This window comes from Pungitius pungitius, chromosome 10 (genome assembly GCF_949316345.1).
Source record: "Pungitius pungitius chromosome 10, fPunPun2.1, whole genome shotgun sequence".
In the NCBI taxonomy this organism is placed as follows: Eukaryota; Metazoa; Chordata; class Actinopteri; order Perciformes; family Gasterosteidae; genus Pungitius; species Pungitius pungitius.
The window spans coordinates 11,544,771-11,564,873 of NC_084909.1; the positions used below are offsets into that span (position 1 = coordinate 11,544,771).

Here is a 20,103-nt window from a genome sequence, read left to right on the forward strand (position 1 = left end):
CATTGCCAGGGCATTCTGGGAAGCAGCTTTGTTTACAAATCAAATAAACAAGTCTCTTTTTGTTTCATTTTGCCACTGCTGAACCATTTTGTCATGACTCCACCTGGCTTTGTAGCCCAGTCAAACATCAGCTTTCCTGACATAAAACAATTACAGGCCTGCCAACACCTGAGCCCCAGAGACTCCCCGTGCTGCACACGTGAACAGTGTCCTTATCATTCACCAGCTAGTGACCCTGTCCACTCTTTCATGTCCACCCTCTCATAACTAGTTATGAAAGGACTCTGGAATCCCAGCAGGCATGACAGATTCAGCTGAGAGCACAATAAAGCCTTAAAGAGCACAACCGACATATCAGATATGGGCACACATAATGCCAAAGGTGTGAGAGGTCGTTATCAACAAAGTAAATGGAAGCTAAGCGGGGTCAGGGCCGTGGAGGCGGAGGGAAAGAAGAATCAACACAGCCAGTAACGGCGTGGTGTAGTCTCAAGCATTATGATCACAGTAAGGACTTGTGAGGACTTGTCAGTCTGTAAAGGCCACCTTATTGTCTTGACTGAGCATGATTGATTAAGGATACCTGTCAATGATCACTTATTACTTTCATCACTCTAACAATGTCTTGCGTATTTGCATACCAGATACAGTACATACCAATTGAAATAGCTTATTGTCTTTCATGAACTTAGAGGGTGTCATTTATCACCCAACTACAAAAAATTTACTTTTATTCTATTCTATTTGACAGCATCTCTTCCTTTCTGCTGATAATTTTATTTGTCCCGATGCTGTAATTCAACACTAACCTTTAAGCGTCTGAAGATGATTTATAAACCTCTTTGGTTCAGTGGAAAATGCTTGACTTGTCATCCTCTGTTGTTATTGCTAAAACAGGTGCCTATTTATTCATAAAGCAGACGTTACACATTCAAAGGTAACTTTGCAGTTACCAAACAAATTCTAGACTAATGTTTACTGTCCTTTTAACTCTGTTTTGGCCTCCAACCAGTTGTTTCTTATGCAGCATTCCTCCATATGTTCACCAAATAGTTATTAACTTAGTCTGACTACGTAAAATTGGACAATTGATGGAAACAGCTTCCTGCTTATGAGAATTCAAAATAAAACCACTCTTTAGCTTGGTGTAACAGGAGAGATTTGATTTGAAACTAAACATTAGCACTAGTCAATGTGTGAATGAACATGCAACGTGTTGAAGCCGGGTATGCGGGTATCTGGACAGGGTTAGATGAGGCGCTGAGGATCAGGCTGCACATCAGAACGTCAGGCTGCCGACAGCCTGCTGCTTTAGTGCACTCAGTAAAATATGCTCATCTGTTCAGCTCGGCAGGGTTGAGGTTGTAATACAATCAGTGTAAAGTAATTAGGGGAGGCTGAGTAAGGGACTAATCAACAGAGACCTCTGACACCTGGCGGTCATTTTGGCAGCCCTGAAGGTGAATTTCCCTGGGAATGCAAATCACTGAACAATCACTGGAATAAGTGAACATGTCCCCTGTATAAGGCTGAAGTAAACGTGTTCATAAAAATCATCCGTTCATGTTGCAATATATGGTTAACATATAGTATATACCATATTTGTGTCAACTGTAATCTTGCTTTCACAGTAGTAATATACTGAACCTTCTGCTACACTATATAATATCTATATAAATCTGTAAAATAACCCACATCCAAATTCATGAGAAAGAAACAATTCAAATGCCAAGTCATCCTGCTCATATATGCTACTGTGGTCCCCCGCAATGAGACAGTACAAATATTTTTATAACTCAAAAACACATAGGTGGCCAGCACTGCCGTATAAAACCACAACACGAGGCATCGGCACTGCTCGTCTCCAACTTCAGACCACGGAGTCACAGAGAAATGACAACCTGCTCATTTATCGGCTCCCACCAGGAAAAAATGCCGTCTTATCTCATGAGGATTTCCAGTTTGTTTAGAAGATGTTTTTTGTCTTTAAACTCAATACAGGAACTTAATTTTACAATTTTCCTTCGATAATGGCGCCGCCGATGAGTGTCATATATCAACTGTAGAGAATTACTACATTGATTCTAGAACCAGGCACTTAGTCCACAAGGCAAATACATTGCTATCATTAACACAAACAATTTCAAAGTTACATAACAGTCCTATTTATAAAGCTATATAATGACTACTAAGTAATTAAACTGCCTCCTTCAAATAGCTTGAAGTCAACCTCCAAAAACACGCCGCATCGCAGACACCTCAACAGCCAATTTGCATCAGCCCATTGTGTCACAAGATAAATGTACAATCTGGTTTTCTGTGCTTTTTTTCAATTATAGCAATGGAGGTACTTAGTTGGTAAGATTGGGTTTCAATAAAACATATAACTTTACTCACAGTCATGGGTGAAGCCTCTACCCTATCACAATATCTGGCATTTTCTCCTTATCCAAATTACTGTACCTATGAGTACCAAATTGTCCCAAATACAAACAACGTGGGTTGCTGTGTTGCCATAGTAACTGTCTCATCTGGATTGTGCCTTCATCCAATTGCCTCAGCAGTTTCCCATGGTGCTGACTGTAGTGTAACTGAACTTGGACATGGACGCTCCGGTTGCCATGGCGTCCTCCTCGTTTTCCCGCAGCCCGCTACGACGGCGGCGGCAAGGGGCAGCACAGCACCCGAACGTGGCCAGCAGAGCTTTGCGGAAACGCGTGTTCATGAAGCAGTAAATAATGGGGTTGACGCAGGCAGAGGTGTAGCACAACAAATGGATGAAAGCGATGGGTGTCCCAGAGAGGGCCCGTTTGGCAGAGTCATTGAAAGCCCGCCAGGTGTTGGCAACGTACAGTGGCATCCAGCAGAGGAAGAACAGGACAACGATGACCACCAGCATGCGTATGACCCGCTTCTTTGCCTCCAACTTGGCCTCGGACGTGTTGCTGCGTGGTCTTTCCGCCTTGGTTGCCCTACTGGATGCAGCCATGGTGGACATCTCCATAGAATGTGGCCGCTGAACAACGTGAACGTAGCAACCATCTCCGTCATCACCGCCGGCAGACACGCTGGAGGTGAGTCCATTCTTCACGTCTGTAAGGGAGTGCAGAGTAAAAACAGTATTACAAATTATCATATTTTTCAAAACTCTAAAATGACTTCCAACCGGATTAAAAATGCATTGAACAAAGGATACCTTGAGCTTTCCTTCAGCAAATTAATTCCAAGAAAATCTCAAATGAACAAATAAGCCAAAGCAGCACAGAACTGTTAGGGCTCGACCAGCCAGAGAGTCGCACACCTGACGCCGCTCTGCTCATCGCCACAGCTGCAGCTCGTCAGCTCATCCCACAGGGAGGTTAAGAATCAGATCTGCCAGTGGCTCGCCGTGAGTTCGTGCTCTGTGTTTCCCCAGAGAAGGTTGATTGTTCTTCCCCTGTGCTCCTCTTGGAGACCCTTCCGGAATTCCCTACGCAGAGTTTTGTTTTCCTGTGAGTATCGTGTGAGTTTTCCTTTTTGATTGGACTAAGAGCGCCCACGGACTAGAGAGTTTTTGGAGTTGCCTTTTTTTTTTTTTTTTCTCCCCCCTGCCAATTAAGGAGGCAGTTCTCGTTTTTTTGGTTTGTTTCTCGTATTTGGTTGATTGTGAAATAAACTACGCCGTTTTCCGGCTGAACCTAAGCTGTGTCTGGTGTCGTGCACTTGGGGTCAGAGACAATCCATAACAAGAACAGTGATAACACATGCACCCAGCGCCGGCGCTCCGAACACGCACATCACGCAGTGCCTGGGGGGGGCATCAAAAAATCTGGGACGTGAAAAATCATCACAGTAGGCTACTAGTATAAATAACAAATAAAATTTGTCTAAAGCATGTTAATATGCAAAAGCAATACAAAAGTAATAGGCCTAGACCAAATTAGTCGAGAAAAAGGGGAACCCCCCACCTCCCAGTGGTTTGTTCAATTATGCCTCAAATCTTAAATGTGGCAGACAGCTTTGAAATGGCTTTGAAAAGGCATCAAGAGTCGGGGGCGGAAAAAAGAAAGAGACAATGTTTTAGATCAGGGGTCCCCAAACTTTGTCTTGTGAGGACCGTTACTAGTGGTTACCGGGCAGCCGGCTGGCCACATATACTCGCGCTCATAATGTCCGCACGGATCGCCGGTGGGCCGTATTCGGTACTCGTCCTCGGGCCGCCCGAAGTTTGTTACCGTTACCGTTTTTGTTATCATTTGTTTTTTATGTTATCATTTACGTTTTTGTTATCATTGATGTTACCGTTATCGTTTCTGTTACCGCTAGCAATAAGACTAGCAATCATTCCTTAGGTTGCTAGCTAGCAATGGTATTTCTGATTATGCTTAAATTGGGCCTGCTATTTCTAATAGCCATCAGAGATATAGTCAGGTAACGTTAGCCTATTAGCTTAGTTTGCTTTGCACTGCAGGACGCTTTTTTGCGTTTGTTATCAATTATGTTCAAAAAATCTTATTGTGTAGTGAAAATGTAGCCTAGCTACAAGTGACACTTTCACAACGTAATGAAATTGATGGACCTGAGATGATGCAGGAAATCATCAACCTTCCTCAGCTTTCACCATCTGCCTTGGAAATGACATTTCTGCATAACAATCTGCTTCAAGAGGTATATCCCAATCTGTGGAGTGCTCTTCGTATTGCACTGACTCTCCCTGTCACAGTTGCCTCTGCTGAGCAAAGCTTTTCAAAGCTCAAACAAATGAAAACGTAATTGCGCTCATCAATGTGTCATGGTTTTGGGCTCTTCCTGTCCCTTTTCCTTCCCCTACTGGTCTTTAGTTACTCATACATTACTTCCACAACTCATCAGCTGAATCCCATTATCTCCCCCCCTTTCACACTAATAGTTGCACACCTGTCCTCTATGTTGTTAATTATTTCTGCTATTTCTAGTCCCCCTTTTCCTCTGTTCTCTGTCAGATTATTTCGCTACCCAAGCAGGAGGCACACTCACCTTCTGCGTCTCTTATGCTCAGTCGTGTCCTGTTGCGTTTAGTTTTTTACCTTCCAGACTCAGCGTCCGGCCTCGCCAAGTTTGAGGAGCTGAACAGCCGCCACCCCGGCCAGCCGACTTTGTCGGGAATGACGGACAGTGAACGCCTCTTCCCAGCCACCGACCTCTAGTGCCTCGTTTAACCCGAGAGACTTTCAGTTGTCGTTTTTGTGCCTGCCTTCGCGGCTACCCCTCAGGTACCACCTTCTGATTAAAGATCATTATTTCTTCTGCATTCCGCTTTTGGGTCCTCTCTCTCCACATCACACAATGGGGCAGGAACGTTTAAGTGGTCTGGCTGTCATCAGCATCAATGGGGACGTGGCTCAGAAACTGTCATATGACCTGATAGCTGATTTTGCAGCTAGGAAATGCAGGCGTGTGCCTCTGTAGGGCCTTTGACAACTGATGGTAGTGAAAATGTTTAATATAGTTCTATCGGATAGCAGAATGGTCTCTTTTATAGAGATGGTAAAGTAAATTCTACTGTGGAGTTTGCACTTTATTATTATTATTTGTACTTATGTATATATTGTTTACTGAAGATGTGCACATTATTACTTACACGGTTATATACTTGAATACTTTCTGCGTTTACAATGTTCAGTTCCAAATCTGTGTTTTTAGTAACACTATATTGTGGTGGTATTTGGTATTTATAATTTTATCTTTTATATAATTTATTTCTTTTCATGTTTGTTTATGTAAATTATTTATGTTTAGAAGTTATTTGGGGAATAAAGAGAACCTAACTAAGAAATTCTGAATGGTTGTTATTCCTTTGGTGGTGGTTCGTTGGTTCGTTGGTTGGGGGGGCACCATCAAGCATTTGTGCTTAGGGCACCCAAATGGCTAGCGCCAGCCCTGCGTGCACCCATTGCCTAGTTTATTTTTGAGTCAATGGTATCTCTCTATAGAGCAGCGGCTCAGCTTGATAGAAAGAAAAGTAAATAGCAACTATTTCTGAGACACAGCAATAATTGATCAGGGGCTATTACTTTTATGGATTCTTTTTAATTAAAGTCAAAGAGCTTTGAGGAAAGGAATAGGACGGGTAGTAAACCAATCCTGGACTTTTTTTAAATAAATAGTTTTTTCTAAATGTGTTGTTTTTTTTGGGGGGGGGACAACGTATTGTCTCTGAGAACAAACATATGTTGATGTTAAGGCTCGCAGCTGTGAGCAATTCCAGCTTCAAGTGGAGCAAATGACCTTACTGCTGCTATCGTCTTAGACACACTCTCACATGCCCACAAAAGGTTACGCTCCACCTAACCTGCACACATTAGAATGATTGTAACGCTAACGATATCGTTGAAATTCCTCATCATCATTCACATGAATAAAAATAAATTGAAATGTTAACATTAGAGTCTGGTTGGTTGGGGCTGGATTTTGGGATGACATACAAGTCGAGACACAGATACTGACACAATGGGATCTCATGTGAGTCATTTAGTGCCTGTGAAATAAGCAATTAAGCATTAAAGTAAGTAGTTAACTATTAAGCAAACAAACCCCTCTGATCTGACGGTAAATCCATTGCGCATCCACGACCCGTGACAGTGGCAGAGCATGTTGCTAGCTGAGTTAGTGGTCCTACTGTTGTTGAGGAAGAGTGTCTTTCATATGACCTGTGAGTAATTTGTCTCACATTTGTTGTCACGGTGCTTGGGAACATGTGAGTGAACTAATGTAACTTTTAATTCAGTTTCCCCCTCGCTCCTGCCTGTTTGTCGGGCCAGACATTAACTTATTAGTATTTAGTATTTTCCAGAGGTGTGGACTCGAGTCATGTGACTTGGAGTCGAGTCAGACTCAAGTCATGAATTTGATGACTTCAGACTCGACTCGACAAAACGTACAAAGACTTGCAACTCGACTTGGACTTTAACATCGATGACTCGTGACTTCACTTGTGTCACGGTTTGGTCTCTCTTCCTGTTTTAGTTTGAAGTTTCATGTTCCTTGTGGTCCTGGGTTAACTTCACTTCCTGCCTTGTCCTGTGATTGCCTGAGTGTTTCCACCTGTGTCCAATCACCTGCACCTCCCTCGTGTATTTAAGCCCCTTGTGCCTGTTGTCCCCTGTCGCGTCATTGTCCATGTCAGTCCTGGTTTGTGCACGTCCGTTCTTTGGCTTCGGTTTGATTTTGTTTGGTGAATGAAGAGCACCTTCGGTAAACGTGAATCCTGCGTTTGAGTCCTGCCTTCTTCGACCTGCACCAGCCCGACCCTCTGACAGAATGACGAGACCACCGAAGGACTCAGCAGGGCTCAACGTTAAAGACCCGTTGTGGGAAGTTATCAGCGCACGCTGGGAGCAGATGATGGAGCTGGCCGCCCACATCCAAGCCACGTACGACACCATCGTCCCAGGACCCCTGTCTCCCCCCGAACCGGCCCCAGGACCCCCGTCTCCGCCCGAACCGGCCCCAAGACCCCCGTCTCCGCCCGAACCGGCCCCAAGACCCCCGTCTCCGCCCGAACCGGCCCCAGGACCCCCGTCTCCGCCCGAGCCGGTCCCAGGACCCCCGTCTCCGCCCAAGCCGGTCCCAGGACCCCCGTCTCCGCCCGAGCCGGTCCCAGGACCCCCGTCTCCGCCAGTTCCGGCCCCCAGACGCCCGTCAGCGCCCGTTCCGGCCCCCAGACGCCCGTCAGCGCCCGTTCCGGCCCCGAGACGCCCGTCAGCGCCCGTTCCGGCCCCGAGACGCCCGTCAGCGCCCGTTCCGGCCCCGAGATGCCCGTCAGCGCCCGTTCCGGCCCCGAGACGCCCGTCAGCGCCCGTTCCGTCCCCGAGACGCCCGTCAGCGCCCGTTCCTGCCCTGAGAACCACGCCCCCGGTCTCGGCCCCGCGGCGCCCGACCATAACCCCTCCCTCCCACCCTCTTGGGACCGCCTGGAAGTCGGTCCTTGAAGGGGGGGTGGGGTCAGGGGTTGGGCCGGAGCCCCACGCCTCGACGACGCCGGAGCCGCACAGCTCGGCGCCCCCCGCCTCGACGACGCCGGAGCCGCACAGCTCGGCGCCCCCCGCCACGACGACGCCCGAGCCGCACAGCTCGGCGCCCCCCGCCTCGACGACGCCCGAGCCGCACATCTCGGCGCCCCCCGCCTCGACGACGCCCGAGCCGCACAGCTCGGCGCCCCCCGCCACGACGACGCACGAGCCGCACAGCTCGGCGCCCCCCGCCTCGACGATGCCGCCGCAGAGCACGACGCCCGGCCGCCGCCCCGCCAGACCCCCCGAGACCCTGAGGCCCGGCCGCCGCCCCGCCAGACCCCCCGAGACCCTGAGGCCCGGCCGCCGTTCCGGCCGCCCCCCCGAAGGACCCGACATGGCCGCCATCACCCGGAGTTCCTCGCGCGGTCCAGGATCGTCGGGTCCCCACCCTCCCTCCCCTTGTCTGATTTTCTCCGGTTCTGCTCCCCTTTAGGACCGTCTGGAATTCGGTCCTTGAGGGGGGGGTTCTGTCACGGTTTGGTCTCTCTTCCTGTTTTAGTTTGAAGTTTCATGTTCCTTGTGGTCCTGGGTTAACTTCACTTCCTGCCTTGTCCTGTGATTGCCTGAGTGTTTCCACCTGTGTCCAATCACCTGCACCTCCCTCGTGTATTTAAGCCCCGTGTGCCTGTTGTCCCCTGTCGCGTCATTGTCCATGTCAGTCCTGGTTTGTGCACGTCCGTTCTTTGGCTTCGGTTTGATTTTGTTTGGTGAATAAAGAGCACCTTCGGTAAACGTGAATCCTGCGTTTGAGTCCTGCCTTCTTCGACCTGCACCAGCCCGACCCTCTGACAACTTGGACTCGAGCCTTTTGACTCGAGAAGACTTGCTACTTACCATGAAAACTGGGGGAAAACATTTTCACACTGGTATTTTCTGTATGTTTTCCACAAGATGTGTAAGACCTTACCCGTAGAGTCTTTTTTGTGGCCCATCTCAAACTGGATGCCTCTGTAAAGTTCCCTGGAGATCAATCCATATGCCACAATCATCACCAACCCCGGGATTGCAAACAGCACCAGCAGCAGCAAAATGTACCTAAAAGAGACATAGGAGAAGATAAGGATCCCATTGTCTATGAATTAAGTCATTCATCTAGACCCTGTTTGTATATCTCACGTATTAATATATCACCTTGAGTCACACAACTAAGCCTGGTTTTTATTTTCTTAGAACGCCATGAAGCAAAATTTGTCCTCAATAGAAATATGATTTGGAAGGAAAAAAGTCCTCCTCTACTATTGCATTCTAATAAAGGCTTAAAATGTACCAAAAGTTTTTATCAGCAGAATTTCACCCAGTTGGTTAGTATTAGAGGAATGTGGCCATGACTCAATCACAGCTGTAAATGTTGAAAATTGACGTTTTGTATTTCAACAATGAAACATAGATTTTCTCAAACGGTAATACACAAGAGACACAAACTTGGTGCGCGTGCCCAGATTTACACAACCACAAGCTGGTCTACAGTCAAACAAATGTAGATAATTCAAATACACAAAAACAGAAAGTGAGCTGTGAACACATCACAAGTGAAAATAACCTTCAATGTAAACCTTGATACGGGTTTAGGACAATCTTTACACACTTTTGAAAAAAAATCAAGAATGTTGATGAAAATCAAGTGTATTTAACCCTTGATTTAAAAAAAATATATCTATATATACAGTCACTCACCAGGTCTGCTCTGCCGTTGCGATGGGCCACATGTGGCGACACTTGTGAGCTGTTGTGTTTTCAGGACCTTGAAAAGACTCCAAGTGGCTGATGATTGGGTACGGGATCATGATGACGAAGGCCAGCATCCATGTAGCAGCAATAACCCGATAGGCATGGGAACGGGTCTGCCACGCCCGGGACTTTAGGGGGTTACAGATTGCGCTATAGCGCTCGATCGCTATGGCAACCAGGCTGAACGTAGATATGCTCACTGATATTCCTGTAGAAATACGAAACAAGGTCATTTCAAAATGAAAGTAAACAAATATTCTCTTTTTCTGAGTAGAAAAGTTATCTTGGCTTTTGATAAATGTAAAGTTATTATCGCTGCGTGCTCAGAATGGAGTGGGGGCCGGTAATAAAAAGAAACAAAAAACACAATATCTGCAATCATAACTGAGAACAAAACTTGGAGCTCCAATGAGATGGGCTCGCAGATGAGTGTAGCTCGAGATGGCCGGTCGGGATGGTTATTAGTCTTGGAAAAAGAAATCCTGTTAGCCAGGGCCACTGATTTAATCTTTCATCTCCCTCCTTGCAGGGCAAGACGGGAAATTACTCTTTACCTCTCTTATTCATGTCCTCAACAGGAAAATACACAATACGGACTGTGTGTTGCCACTCTTTCTCACTGTGACCCCATCAATTCTTTTGGTTATTTGCTTTCCTCTCCATGTTTGTGTTTATGCTTCAATTTAATTTTTTTTAGGTGCACAATGAGGTGCATAACTTCTAAATAGTTAGATGACCCACCTCATTATGGATGACATCATTAGTCTCAGTAGAGTTCCTGCCTGAATGGTGTGAGGTAGCGCTCGGTTTTACTTGGTCCACGCCCACACTTCATCTTGCAATGAAGGTTATGAGTTTTTGAGGTTGTGTGGGTGTGTGTTTTTTTAAATTTAGAATAAAAAGACTAACTCATGATGAGCAGAACTGTAAAGTATTCAAAACTACTCTACTGAACCAAGTAGAACTTAAAAAAATGAATAGTTCTTTAACTTAAGTGTTGAACTTTGTTACTTTTAAGCTGCATCTGTTGGCAACTAAAACCCAAAGTCCAACTAATAATTGTGTTAAACAGCTGTAAAAAGGCAACAATGTATAGGTATAGATATTATATAGAATGATTATTCTGCTTAGATAATTGTATAGTAATAGTAGCACTTGTAAAACTTTTACCCAAATGAAAAGTCTTTCAATATATTTATTTTCAGAATAGAAGATTAGAAGACCATTACTGTTCTCCTGTTTGCAAGGTAAATTTGAGGCCACAGCAGGTTAGCTTAGCTTAGCATAGCATGAAAAACTAGGAAAGCAGCTGACAAACCAGAATTAATACTAAGAAAACCCACCATATAGCCCCCTCAATTTCATTTGGATGCTAGTCTGCTTCTCAAGGTAATATGGGATTATCCCGATAATCTAACCCTAAACCTAAAATGTAATTTTCTTTCCATGTAGATCCCACAACAAAATGAAAAATGTAGACAGTGATTCAGGTCAGGTCACGTTTGCTGTGGGTCTACTGGGACTGCTGTAATTAAAATTGAAAACATTGTAGAACCACTTTGAGCCACTAAAGCTGTGAAAAATACATGATATCTCAGAGTACCTGGAGGTTTTATCTTGACCAACTGTTAATGCAATTGGTACATAAGAATATTACAGTTCCTTTGTTCAAAATATTGACAAATAAACCAAAATGAATTGATAAGTTTGAGGAGAAAAGGTAATCATTTACTCAATGCCTCCTGTGTGTACTTAATAGAGTTTCCATATATATGCAACTAACAATGTTTTTATCGACAAATTTTGACTTTGTTGTTTATTAGTTGATCGAAAAAGCTAACATTTAAGTCAAAGAAATGCCAGTATGGGGGAAATGGCTCTTAACAATGTCTTATTTCCGTCAAATGGCTAGATGCCAATTATAAAAAAATGTCTAATTAAAATAAGTAAGTACGTTTTCTTGTATATGTATATTTCTCGCCATAATATATTAACCGTAAAGCTGCCATCTTGTGTGGTTGTATGACATGGATGTGAATGTCAATGCAAATGTTTCATTCAAGAATAATAGTGCAACTTTTTTCAACAACAGTCATCCAAAATCTCCATTTACAGCTCACAGAACGTATAAATGCATATTAGCAAAAGTAAACAAATGAACAGGGATGTGATTTAGGAGACAGGTATATTGGGATACTAAAATGTAGAGACGGTTGGCAAATATACAGATAGAACATCCGTATATTTGCCTCCCGACTCCGCCTTTTCTTACCCATGAGGTAGGACACTATCTTGCACATGGCGGCTCCGAAGATGAAGTCCTTGAGGATGTTCGGGATGAGGGTGAAGGGCATGCAGAAGACCGCCATCATAAGGTCACTGACGGCGAGCGACAGCAGGAAAGCGTTGGTCACGGTACGCATGCGCTTATTGACCGTCAGCACCACGATGATCAGCAGGTTGCCGAACACACTCAGAAAGAAGATGAGTGAGTAGAGCAGGATCCTCAGTGTGTGGTCGTCATCTTGTACAGAGAAAGACATGGGGGGGGACACGTTAAAGTGTGAACTGCCAGACCTTTGTGACGCTGTCTTTATCGATCCAGAGAGCCTCAAGCTAATTGTCTGACTTTTTGCAGCGGCGCTATAGAGCAAAAGATTATTCATTTTCTTCTCTAAAACACCAGCTTCTATGCCTCAGACTTCTTAAAAAAATACTTTCTTTTGATTGAGTTCTACTTATGTTACTGGTACATACTCCCTGCTCTGGTATTTACATTTTTTTGGTATGTTTATACCTCAATGCTAAATACGGCAAAATATTTTTGAAAAGTTATAATGTTGAATCCATCTGGTGTTCGTAGCTTTGTCTTTCTCTGTTATCGTAAACGCATAACGATAACAGCTACGAACACCAGATGGATTTGACAAACACCAGCTTGTTTTTTATAGTGGTTGTTGCATAAATAATTGTGCTGGCCGGCCCGGCACTGTTGATGGGCAGTGTTAAAAATATATTATATTATATATATAAAATATATAAAAAATATCAACAGAAAAAGATTATTCATTCAGCTCAATTATCATTTTTTAATGCACATGTAGTACTAAGCCGCCCACCTCAGCCATGCACTATGCTGTGTGTCAAATTTGGTTACCACATTAATATTTTCTTACTCAAAAAACAATTAAGTCTGCGGCGCAAACCCGTCTGTTCCCTCGGTCACCGGATTGTTTACAACTTCTCAGTTATCTTCCCCCTCTGCTAGGACACAACACGTTTTTAACGTGTCACCTTCTGTATCCTCAGGATGAGAAGCACGCATGTGCACCACATCTGCAGAATAAAACAATCTATCACATGCATGAACTATATACTATGATGGACACAGTTGTAGGGTGAAGTGCAACCAAACTCACTTAGTCCTAATCCCGTCAACAAAACACTTCCCAAGGGTCCTTAAAAAGCAGACTGACTCTATTCCCTGCAAAACACCAAACGTGTGTATTAGTACCTCCTTCTTTTCTTTCCACCAGATTTCCATTTCTCTGAATACCTTTTCAAAGCAAAGTTTAATCTTTCAGGCATCCCTCTAGATTTTTACCCTTTATACATTTCAGTTTTGCTTTCTTTCCTTTTTTTCGTGGTCCATTCCCTCTTATTCCGCTCTCAATAGAAAGAGGGATTCCACAGAAACACAAAGCATGTCCCAGCCAATGTTTTGTCAAATGCTTTGAAGAAAGGACCAGCTTTTTAGCTTTTCAGCTTGTGCAGCACGGTGATTCATATTTTTTATCACAAAACATAATACACACATTTCCGTTGATTCAGACACATTCATCTATAATCATCCATATGCAAATGTATGTATCGTGCACAGCTTGGCTAGTTCACACACTGTAATGTGTGTGATTAACACAATGATGTGGGAGATGTGAAAATCTGAATTATCAAGGAAGCTGGAGGGAGGTTAAAGTGGATCCCCCAAATATAAAGACGTGATGTACAATATATGTGATGTGATGTATCAACCATCTAAAGATGGTTCTGGACTCCGGCAGCGGGCCGCATGATGCCATGTAATTTAATGTTCCTTCCTCCAACCCCCCGCTGTGAAATGTATTTGTTTAACTTGCAGGCTTATTGATGGATTCAGGCTCAGATTGGTTGGAAGAATTCAGTCCGTCTACCTCTCTCTCCCTCTCGTCTCTCAGTTTAGCAAACTCTGCTTCAATGGAGGAAAGGAACTACTGCCCTCGGACTAGATCTACTCTCTGTCCTACTCCTTCTCCTCTATCCTCCTCTCTTACTTACCCCACCCGCTCCACACATGTCACCTTATCACAGGAGGCCTTTGGAAATGCCAGTCAGCTACTCGCAAGGCCGACTTCATCTCCGGCTTTGCTATCCTGCAGTCGCTTGACTTCCTCGCTCTCACTGAGACCTGGATCACACCGGAGAACACATCCACCCCAGCTGCTCTCTCCTCTGCCTTCTCCTTCAGCCACACACCCAGACCCTCTGGCAGGGGTGGTGGCACAGGTTTACTCATCTCACCCAAATGGATCTTTTCTCCTTACCCTCTTTCATCCTCCACCCCACAGTCTTTTGAAATCCACGCTGTGACAGTTACTCACACGGCACAATTGTCCTCTAACATCCACCAGGATCTCTGGGTAATTTCCTGGAAGAACTAGACATCCTTCTGTCCAACTATCCTGAAAATGGCCCACAACTCATCCTCCGAGGAGACTTCAACATGACGACAGAGAGGTCATCTGACCTTTACTCCTACTTCTTCCTTTGCACTGTCACTCAATCTCTCTCCTCCTACTCACAAAGCTGGCAATCACCTTGATTACATCTTCACTAGAAACTGCTCTACCACTAACCTCACTTTAACTCCACTTTACATCTCTGATTACTTCATCTCCTACTCTCTTCCGCTCTCCCCAACTAACGACCCCACCCCATCAACTGACTCTGTACCCGTTCGCTGCAACATTCGCTCACTCTCTCCCTCCTCTCTATCCTCCTCTGTTCAATCGGCTCTCCCCTCAACAGACTCTTTCCCATTCACACACTACACCCGACGTTCCCACAGAGACTCTCCTGACACCTCCTGATCCTTATCCTCCTCCGTTGACTCTCACTGTCCTCTTGAGACTCGACGGGCCGGCAAATCCCTTCGAGCACCGTGGTTGTCTGAACTGGCCCATCCCGTGAGAGCCACTCTGCGAGCACCACCAGATTCTTATCTCCTCCCTTCAGGAACTTGGTGTCACAGGCTCTGCTGTCTCCCTTCTCTCATCTTACCTTGATGGCCGCACCGGGTAACTTGGACAGGATCTGTGTCGGAACCTTGTCCTCTTACTACTGGAGTTCCTCAGGGCTTCAACCTGGGTCCCCTCCTCTTCTCAATCTACACCAACTCTCTTGGCTCTGTCATTCGCTCGGTTTCTCCTACTACAGCTACGCTGATGACACCCAACTAATTCTCTCCTTCCCTCATTCGGACACGCTGCCTGTCTGACTGACATCTCTCCGTGGATGTCCGCTCACCACCTGATCAACCCTGACAAAACTGAACTACTTCTCTTCCCCGGAAAAGACTCTCTGACCCAGGACCTGACTGTTAACTTTCGCAACTCTGTGTTAACACCCACTCTGACTGCTAGGAACCTTGGTGTGACACATGACAGCAAACTCTCCCTGACTCCCAACATCACAGCGACAACATGATCCTGTAGGTACACGCTCTACAACATCAGGAGAATACGACCCCTTCTCACTCAGAAGGCAGCGCAGGTACTGATTTAGGCTCTTGTCATCTCCCACCTTGACTATTCTAACTCTCTCTTGGCAGGTCTCCCTGCTACCGCCATTCGACCTCTGCAGCTCATCTAGAATGCAGCAGCTCGACTGGTCTTCAACCTTCCAAAATTCTCCCACACTACTCCACTTCTCCGCTCTCTTCACTGGTTACCAGTGACTGCCCGCACCCACTTCAAAACATTGGTTCTCACATACCATGCTGTGAATGGATCGGGTCCACTCTACATCCAGGATATGGTCAAACCCTAGATCCCAACCCGCACACTCCGCTCTGCATCTGCCAAGCGGCTTGTTCCTCCCTCTCTGAGAGAAAAGCACTCGGCGAGATTGCGACTCTTTGCTCTCCTATCTCCCAAATAGTGGAATGAGCTCTCTTTTGGCATCAGAACTGCAGAGAGCCTTTACATCTTCTGCCGAAAACTCAAGACACACCTCTTTAGACTGTACCTAACAAACTATAGCACTAACAAATTGTAGCATTTAAATTGTACTTATAATGGCACTTATCTATAACATGTTTTCAAACTGCTTATTCAACGAGAATTGTACTTTCTTGTTACTTGTTCTTCTGAGTTTGTATCTCTACGGTCAAAATGCATTTATTGTAAGTCGCTTTACATGTAATTTAATGTAAAGGGATATTTTACGAAAAAACCTCCAAACATCAAACAAGCAGCCTAGTCGTGATTCTCAAAACTGCATTAGCAAATCACAGAGTTAACATACAAAAGGGGGAGACTGGGATTGATTGGCAGACACATTATGAGCTGTGTAACACAGTGTAGCCGCTAAGGAGCTAGATATTCTCCTCAGTAGCTCGGACTCTCTTATTAACGCTGATCTGCACAGCTGTGGTGCCTGTGATGCTCCTGATGTGGGTGTGTTATGAATATTCCACCAGTTTTTAGTGTTTCACCACCTGTGTGACAACTGGCAGAAAACCCCCAGTGCTATCTGGGGAACATCTCGAGATGCACAGACTCAACACTGCAGCTACTGCACTACTAAAATTCAACAAGAGAAACAGACATTAAAGAAAATGCTGCCCATGTTGCATTTTTATTTTCAGAAAAAAAGTTCAAAATGACAGAAGGGAGGCCCTGCCGCGCTCGAGGTGTGTGGAGCCGTTTTCACGAGTGTGTCCGTGCGATGCACATCTATCGTGTCTGACCATCGGCTCTGGCGCACCGTCTGCTCTGTTTACAGACGAGCAGCACTGTGAGCACCGGCTCTTCGTTCCAACGTCAAGGCTCTAATGTTGGATCTGAGAGGCTGGTGAACAGATTTACTGCTGACATTTACGTTAAAATGATTCAAGTGGAAATGTGACCGCAGTGGCAGTCTATTGGTAGATTTGTAGCGAAATAGCAAATGAATTAATAATGGGGATGTTTATTCCTTTCACGAATATTTAGATTTTCATCAGTTTCTCTTATTCAGTTTGTCAGATATTCTGTTTCTAATTCGTATCTAGCGTGCATCCCTTCCAGTTGGCCTTCGTCTCACTCTAACAATGAGGGAAAAGCCGGCTGTGCCCTTGTGAGGAGATATTGGTAAATGTCACAGCTTGTAGCGAATCCAGCGTAGTGAATGTCAACTAAGCCTTTTCACTATAAGCCAACTGCACCCCGGAACGGTCGATGGAGGCACCAAACAAAACCACTTACTGTCCACTGGCGGACTACTACTACACACGAGCCGCTGAGCCCCTGTCCATTGTAGTCGCACAGCAAAACAACATGTTGGTTTCTCAGCACGTCGCGCTGGAATGAATTAAGGCCGTGAGATGAGGTTGTGAGCGACAGATGGTTAGGGTTATGCTGAAATATGCACAGGAGACAAGTAGAGAGAGTGAAGAGGGAAATTAAAAGTGGAGGGATCAACTTTTTTTTACTAAATTCCTTTTTTGATGAATACTCTGATTTGCCTGGAGCGGTTGGTAATGGTTGTTTATTCCAGTGACTGATAATTGCGGTCAAGTAAAGACCTCCTGATGTTGCATGATGACTTGCGCTGCAATAACTCATTCAAAAATATATAATTTATCTGTATATCGCGACAGGCTTGCTTAAAAACATGTCTAGCTGGTAATATGCCATGAAATGTGCAGGGAATCTCTTGTTCCAGATCAAAACTAACTCCTGACCTGCATCACGTGTGAATACATGTTGAGAGGGGAGATTGAGCGGCATGTTTCCTCCCGGCGATGGGTGAAGACTCTGCCTGCGACTGTTTTGTAGCATGTGTCAATGATGGATGCCAGTAACCATGGTGAAAATCTCACAAAGCAATGATGTGTTTAAACGTTGAACTGTTTGCAAGAGAAATCGATAAACATTGTGTTGGATTTTTCCCCATGACCTTTTTTTCATTAGTGATATAAAAAAAAAGACCTTTCATAAATAACTTTCCCTTATAAAGGTATTTTCTAAATAGTGGTCCACGGCATGTGCTGCACTATCGCTGGTCTGCAGGGTGAAATTCATCTGCTCCACACACACACAGGGTCAATGTGATGGAAAGAGAGAGAGGAGATACGAGGGAATCACTGAACGTGGTGGAGATACAATCAAACTTATCACGAAATCATGCAACTAAGAAACGTATAACTCTTTTTGCGAACTGGATCTTTCAAGACTGATAATAATATCAGTCTTATACGCACACACATCATCAACACACGGAAGCCTTGTGAAACAACTATTGAGCATGTGAAAAAAGCAGGTGCTGTTTAATCAGAGAGCAGGTGGAGATCAAACTGAGAGGAAATTTCAAGATTAATGACGCACTTTCTTTCTTGTTGACAAGCTCATATGAAGTCAATACAGTTTTAAATCTACAACATACATCACACAGACATACTGTGTGTCTATACCCTTAGTTTGAATAACATGCTGTGGAAATGTCAATTGTACATGCAAAATAATAACATAAATTATGACTCTAACAGCAGGAAGCAGCCGCACGACCATGAGCCATAGCCAGATAGAGAAGACATGTGACTTTTTTATGAATAAATCGTGGCTGGGATTAGATTCAAAGTCACTCTCTTTCTCTCTCTCTCCCTCTCTCCATCCTTCCCTCCCTCCCACTCTCTCTCTGAATTTTATTTCACTGTTTAATTTGTCTCCTATGTGCTGGAGGATGTTGTATAGAAACAAACAATTAAATACACTACGTGTGTTATTTTAAAAACTCACCCTTGTTCCTCACAAGCTTTGGTACGAGGTCTGTGGAAGCGTTCCCGCACGTGATGTTTGTTCCCAGGCTGCCGCCATCGGTTCCGTTCTGCAGCGGATCGGTCCGCGCTCCGAGACACCCGGGAGACGTAAATGTCTGATTTCGCACATAAGAATCCATGTTTTGTAACCTTTGTCTCCAAGGTTACAAAAAGTCCGATTGGGATCGTTTGCAAAGCGCCGTGTGATTCTTTCAAGTGGTCTAAGTAGACTGCATCTACAGTCTTTTCACACTTGAGGCAAGTCTTCGTTTTAGAAACTGTACAAAAAAATGTTTTCTTTTCATTCGTTTAATTTTTCCTTAAGAGATATCTTACACTTGTACTGGTTTATAGTAAAGGATCGGAGCGCTCCAGGAGGCAAGAAGATTGCGGCGCTCTTCTGCGCCCTCGCCAAGTGAGCCGCATGGAGAGCGCGCGTGAGCGCCGGGTGGAGGGGGAGACTGACATGTGTGCGTGCGTCCGTGCGTGCGTGCGTGCGTGAGGGCGGGACAGCAAAACACGTCCATCGATCAGTTTGTGGACACTCGACGTCACTTTTGAGAATTATTTCAAATTAAGCCACTTAACAGTCATTTAAAACAGCCTTTCCGATGGCTAAGGAGAAGTTTTATTTGTAATTTTGATAAGATAAAGGCTTAATAAAATAACAACATGTATATTCTGTTTCCTCCGTCAAACAAGCCACCTAGTTGGAATGTAAATTGGGAGAATATTATTTTAAGGAGAGTGGATACCAATCCTCAATTAATGTACAAAGGGAATTGGCAATGTTAATGAGCTCGAAGCACACCGTGAATAATAATGCCAATATTTTCGTGACAACGACCACTCTTAGCCATGTGTCATCCTTAGCTTTCATCCTGTATCTGCAATTGTAGTGAGAAATGATGACTACAAAAGCCTTGCATCGGCGCAATTGAAATGAATGAGATCTGGATGAATTCAAAGAAAATGTCTCTGTAACAAACACAAAAATGACCACCAGAGCTTTTGCGTGGAGGTTATTTTAATTAGTCCAAGTTGCTTTTTTAGGCGAGTGAATGCGTCTGGACACGTGTCTGTCTCCATGTGCCAGCCTGGTTCCTGGTAACCTGCTTCAGCGCGTATGGCTGTGGGGCCTGTGGTGTTTTTACATGTGCAGCGCCGCCCTCATGTGGCGTGTGAGTGCACTCTGTGACACTTTGGTGAACGATCAGACACCTTGTTGCACTCTTTTCTCTCTTTTGTAGGAGCATTCATGAAAAGGGGAACCATTCTTCTCTTAGG

The 20,103-nt window shown here is 44.8% G+C and overlaps 1 protein-coding gene across 1 annotated transcript; it reads right to left on the bottom strand.

Annotated features, from left to right (window-relative positions):
• Positions 1–743: 743 nt before the first annotated feature.
• On the bottom strand, positions 744–19,259 carry cckbrb (cholecystokinin B receptor b). Its single transcript, XM_037489336.2, has 5 exons — positions 18,797–19,259; positions 12,034–12,285; positions 9,708–9,969; positions 8,941–9,068; positions 744–3,093 (listed from the first exon to the last, which is right to left on the bottom strand). Exons 1-5 carry the CDS (start codon positions 18,954–18,956, stop codon positions 2,558–2,560), a joined length of 1,338 nt encoding a protein of 445 aa, XP_037345233.2. The 5' UTR covers positions 18,957–19,259; the 3' UTR covers positions 744–2,557.
• Positions 19,260–20,103: the final 844 nt, after the last annotated feature.

Coding starts and splice junctions, on each gene's coding strand:
- cckbrb (XM_037489336.2), bottom strand. CDS start 18,956: ATGGATTCTTATGTGCGAAATCAGACATTTACGTCTCCCGGGTGTCTC. Junction 9,970..12,033: donor GATAGTGTCCTACCTCATGG/GTAAGAAAAGGC, acceptor GTATTTCTACAG/GAATATCAGTGAGCATATCT. Junction 3,094..8,940: donor CCACAAAAAAGACTCTACGG/GTAAGGTCTTAC, acceptor ACTCCCTTACAG/ACGTGAAGAATGGACTCACC.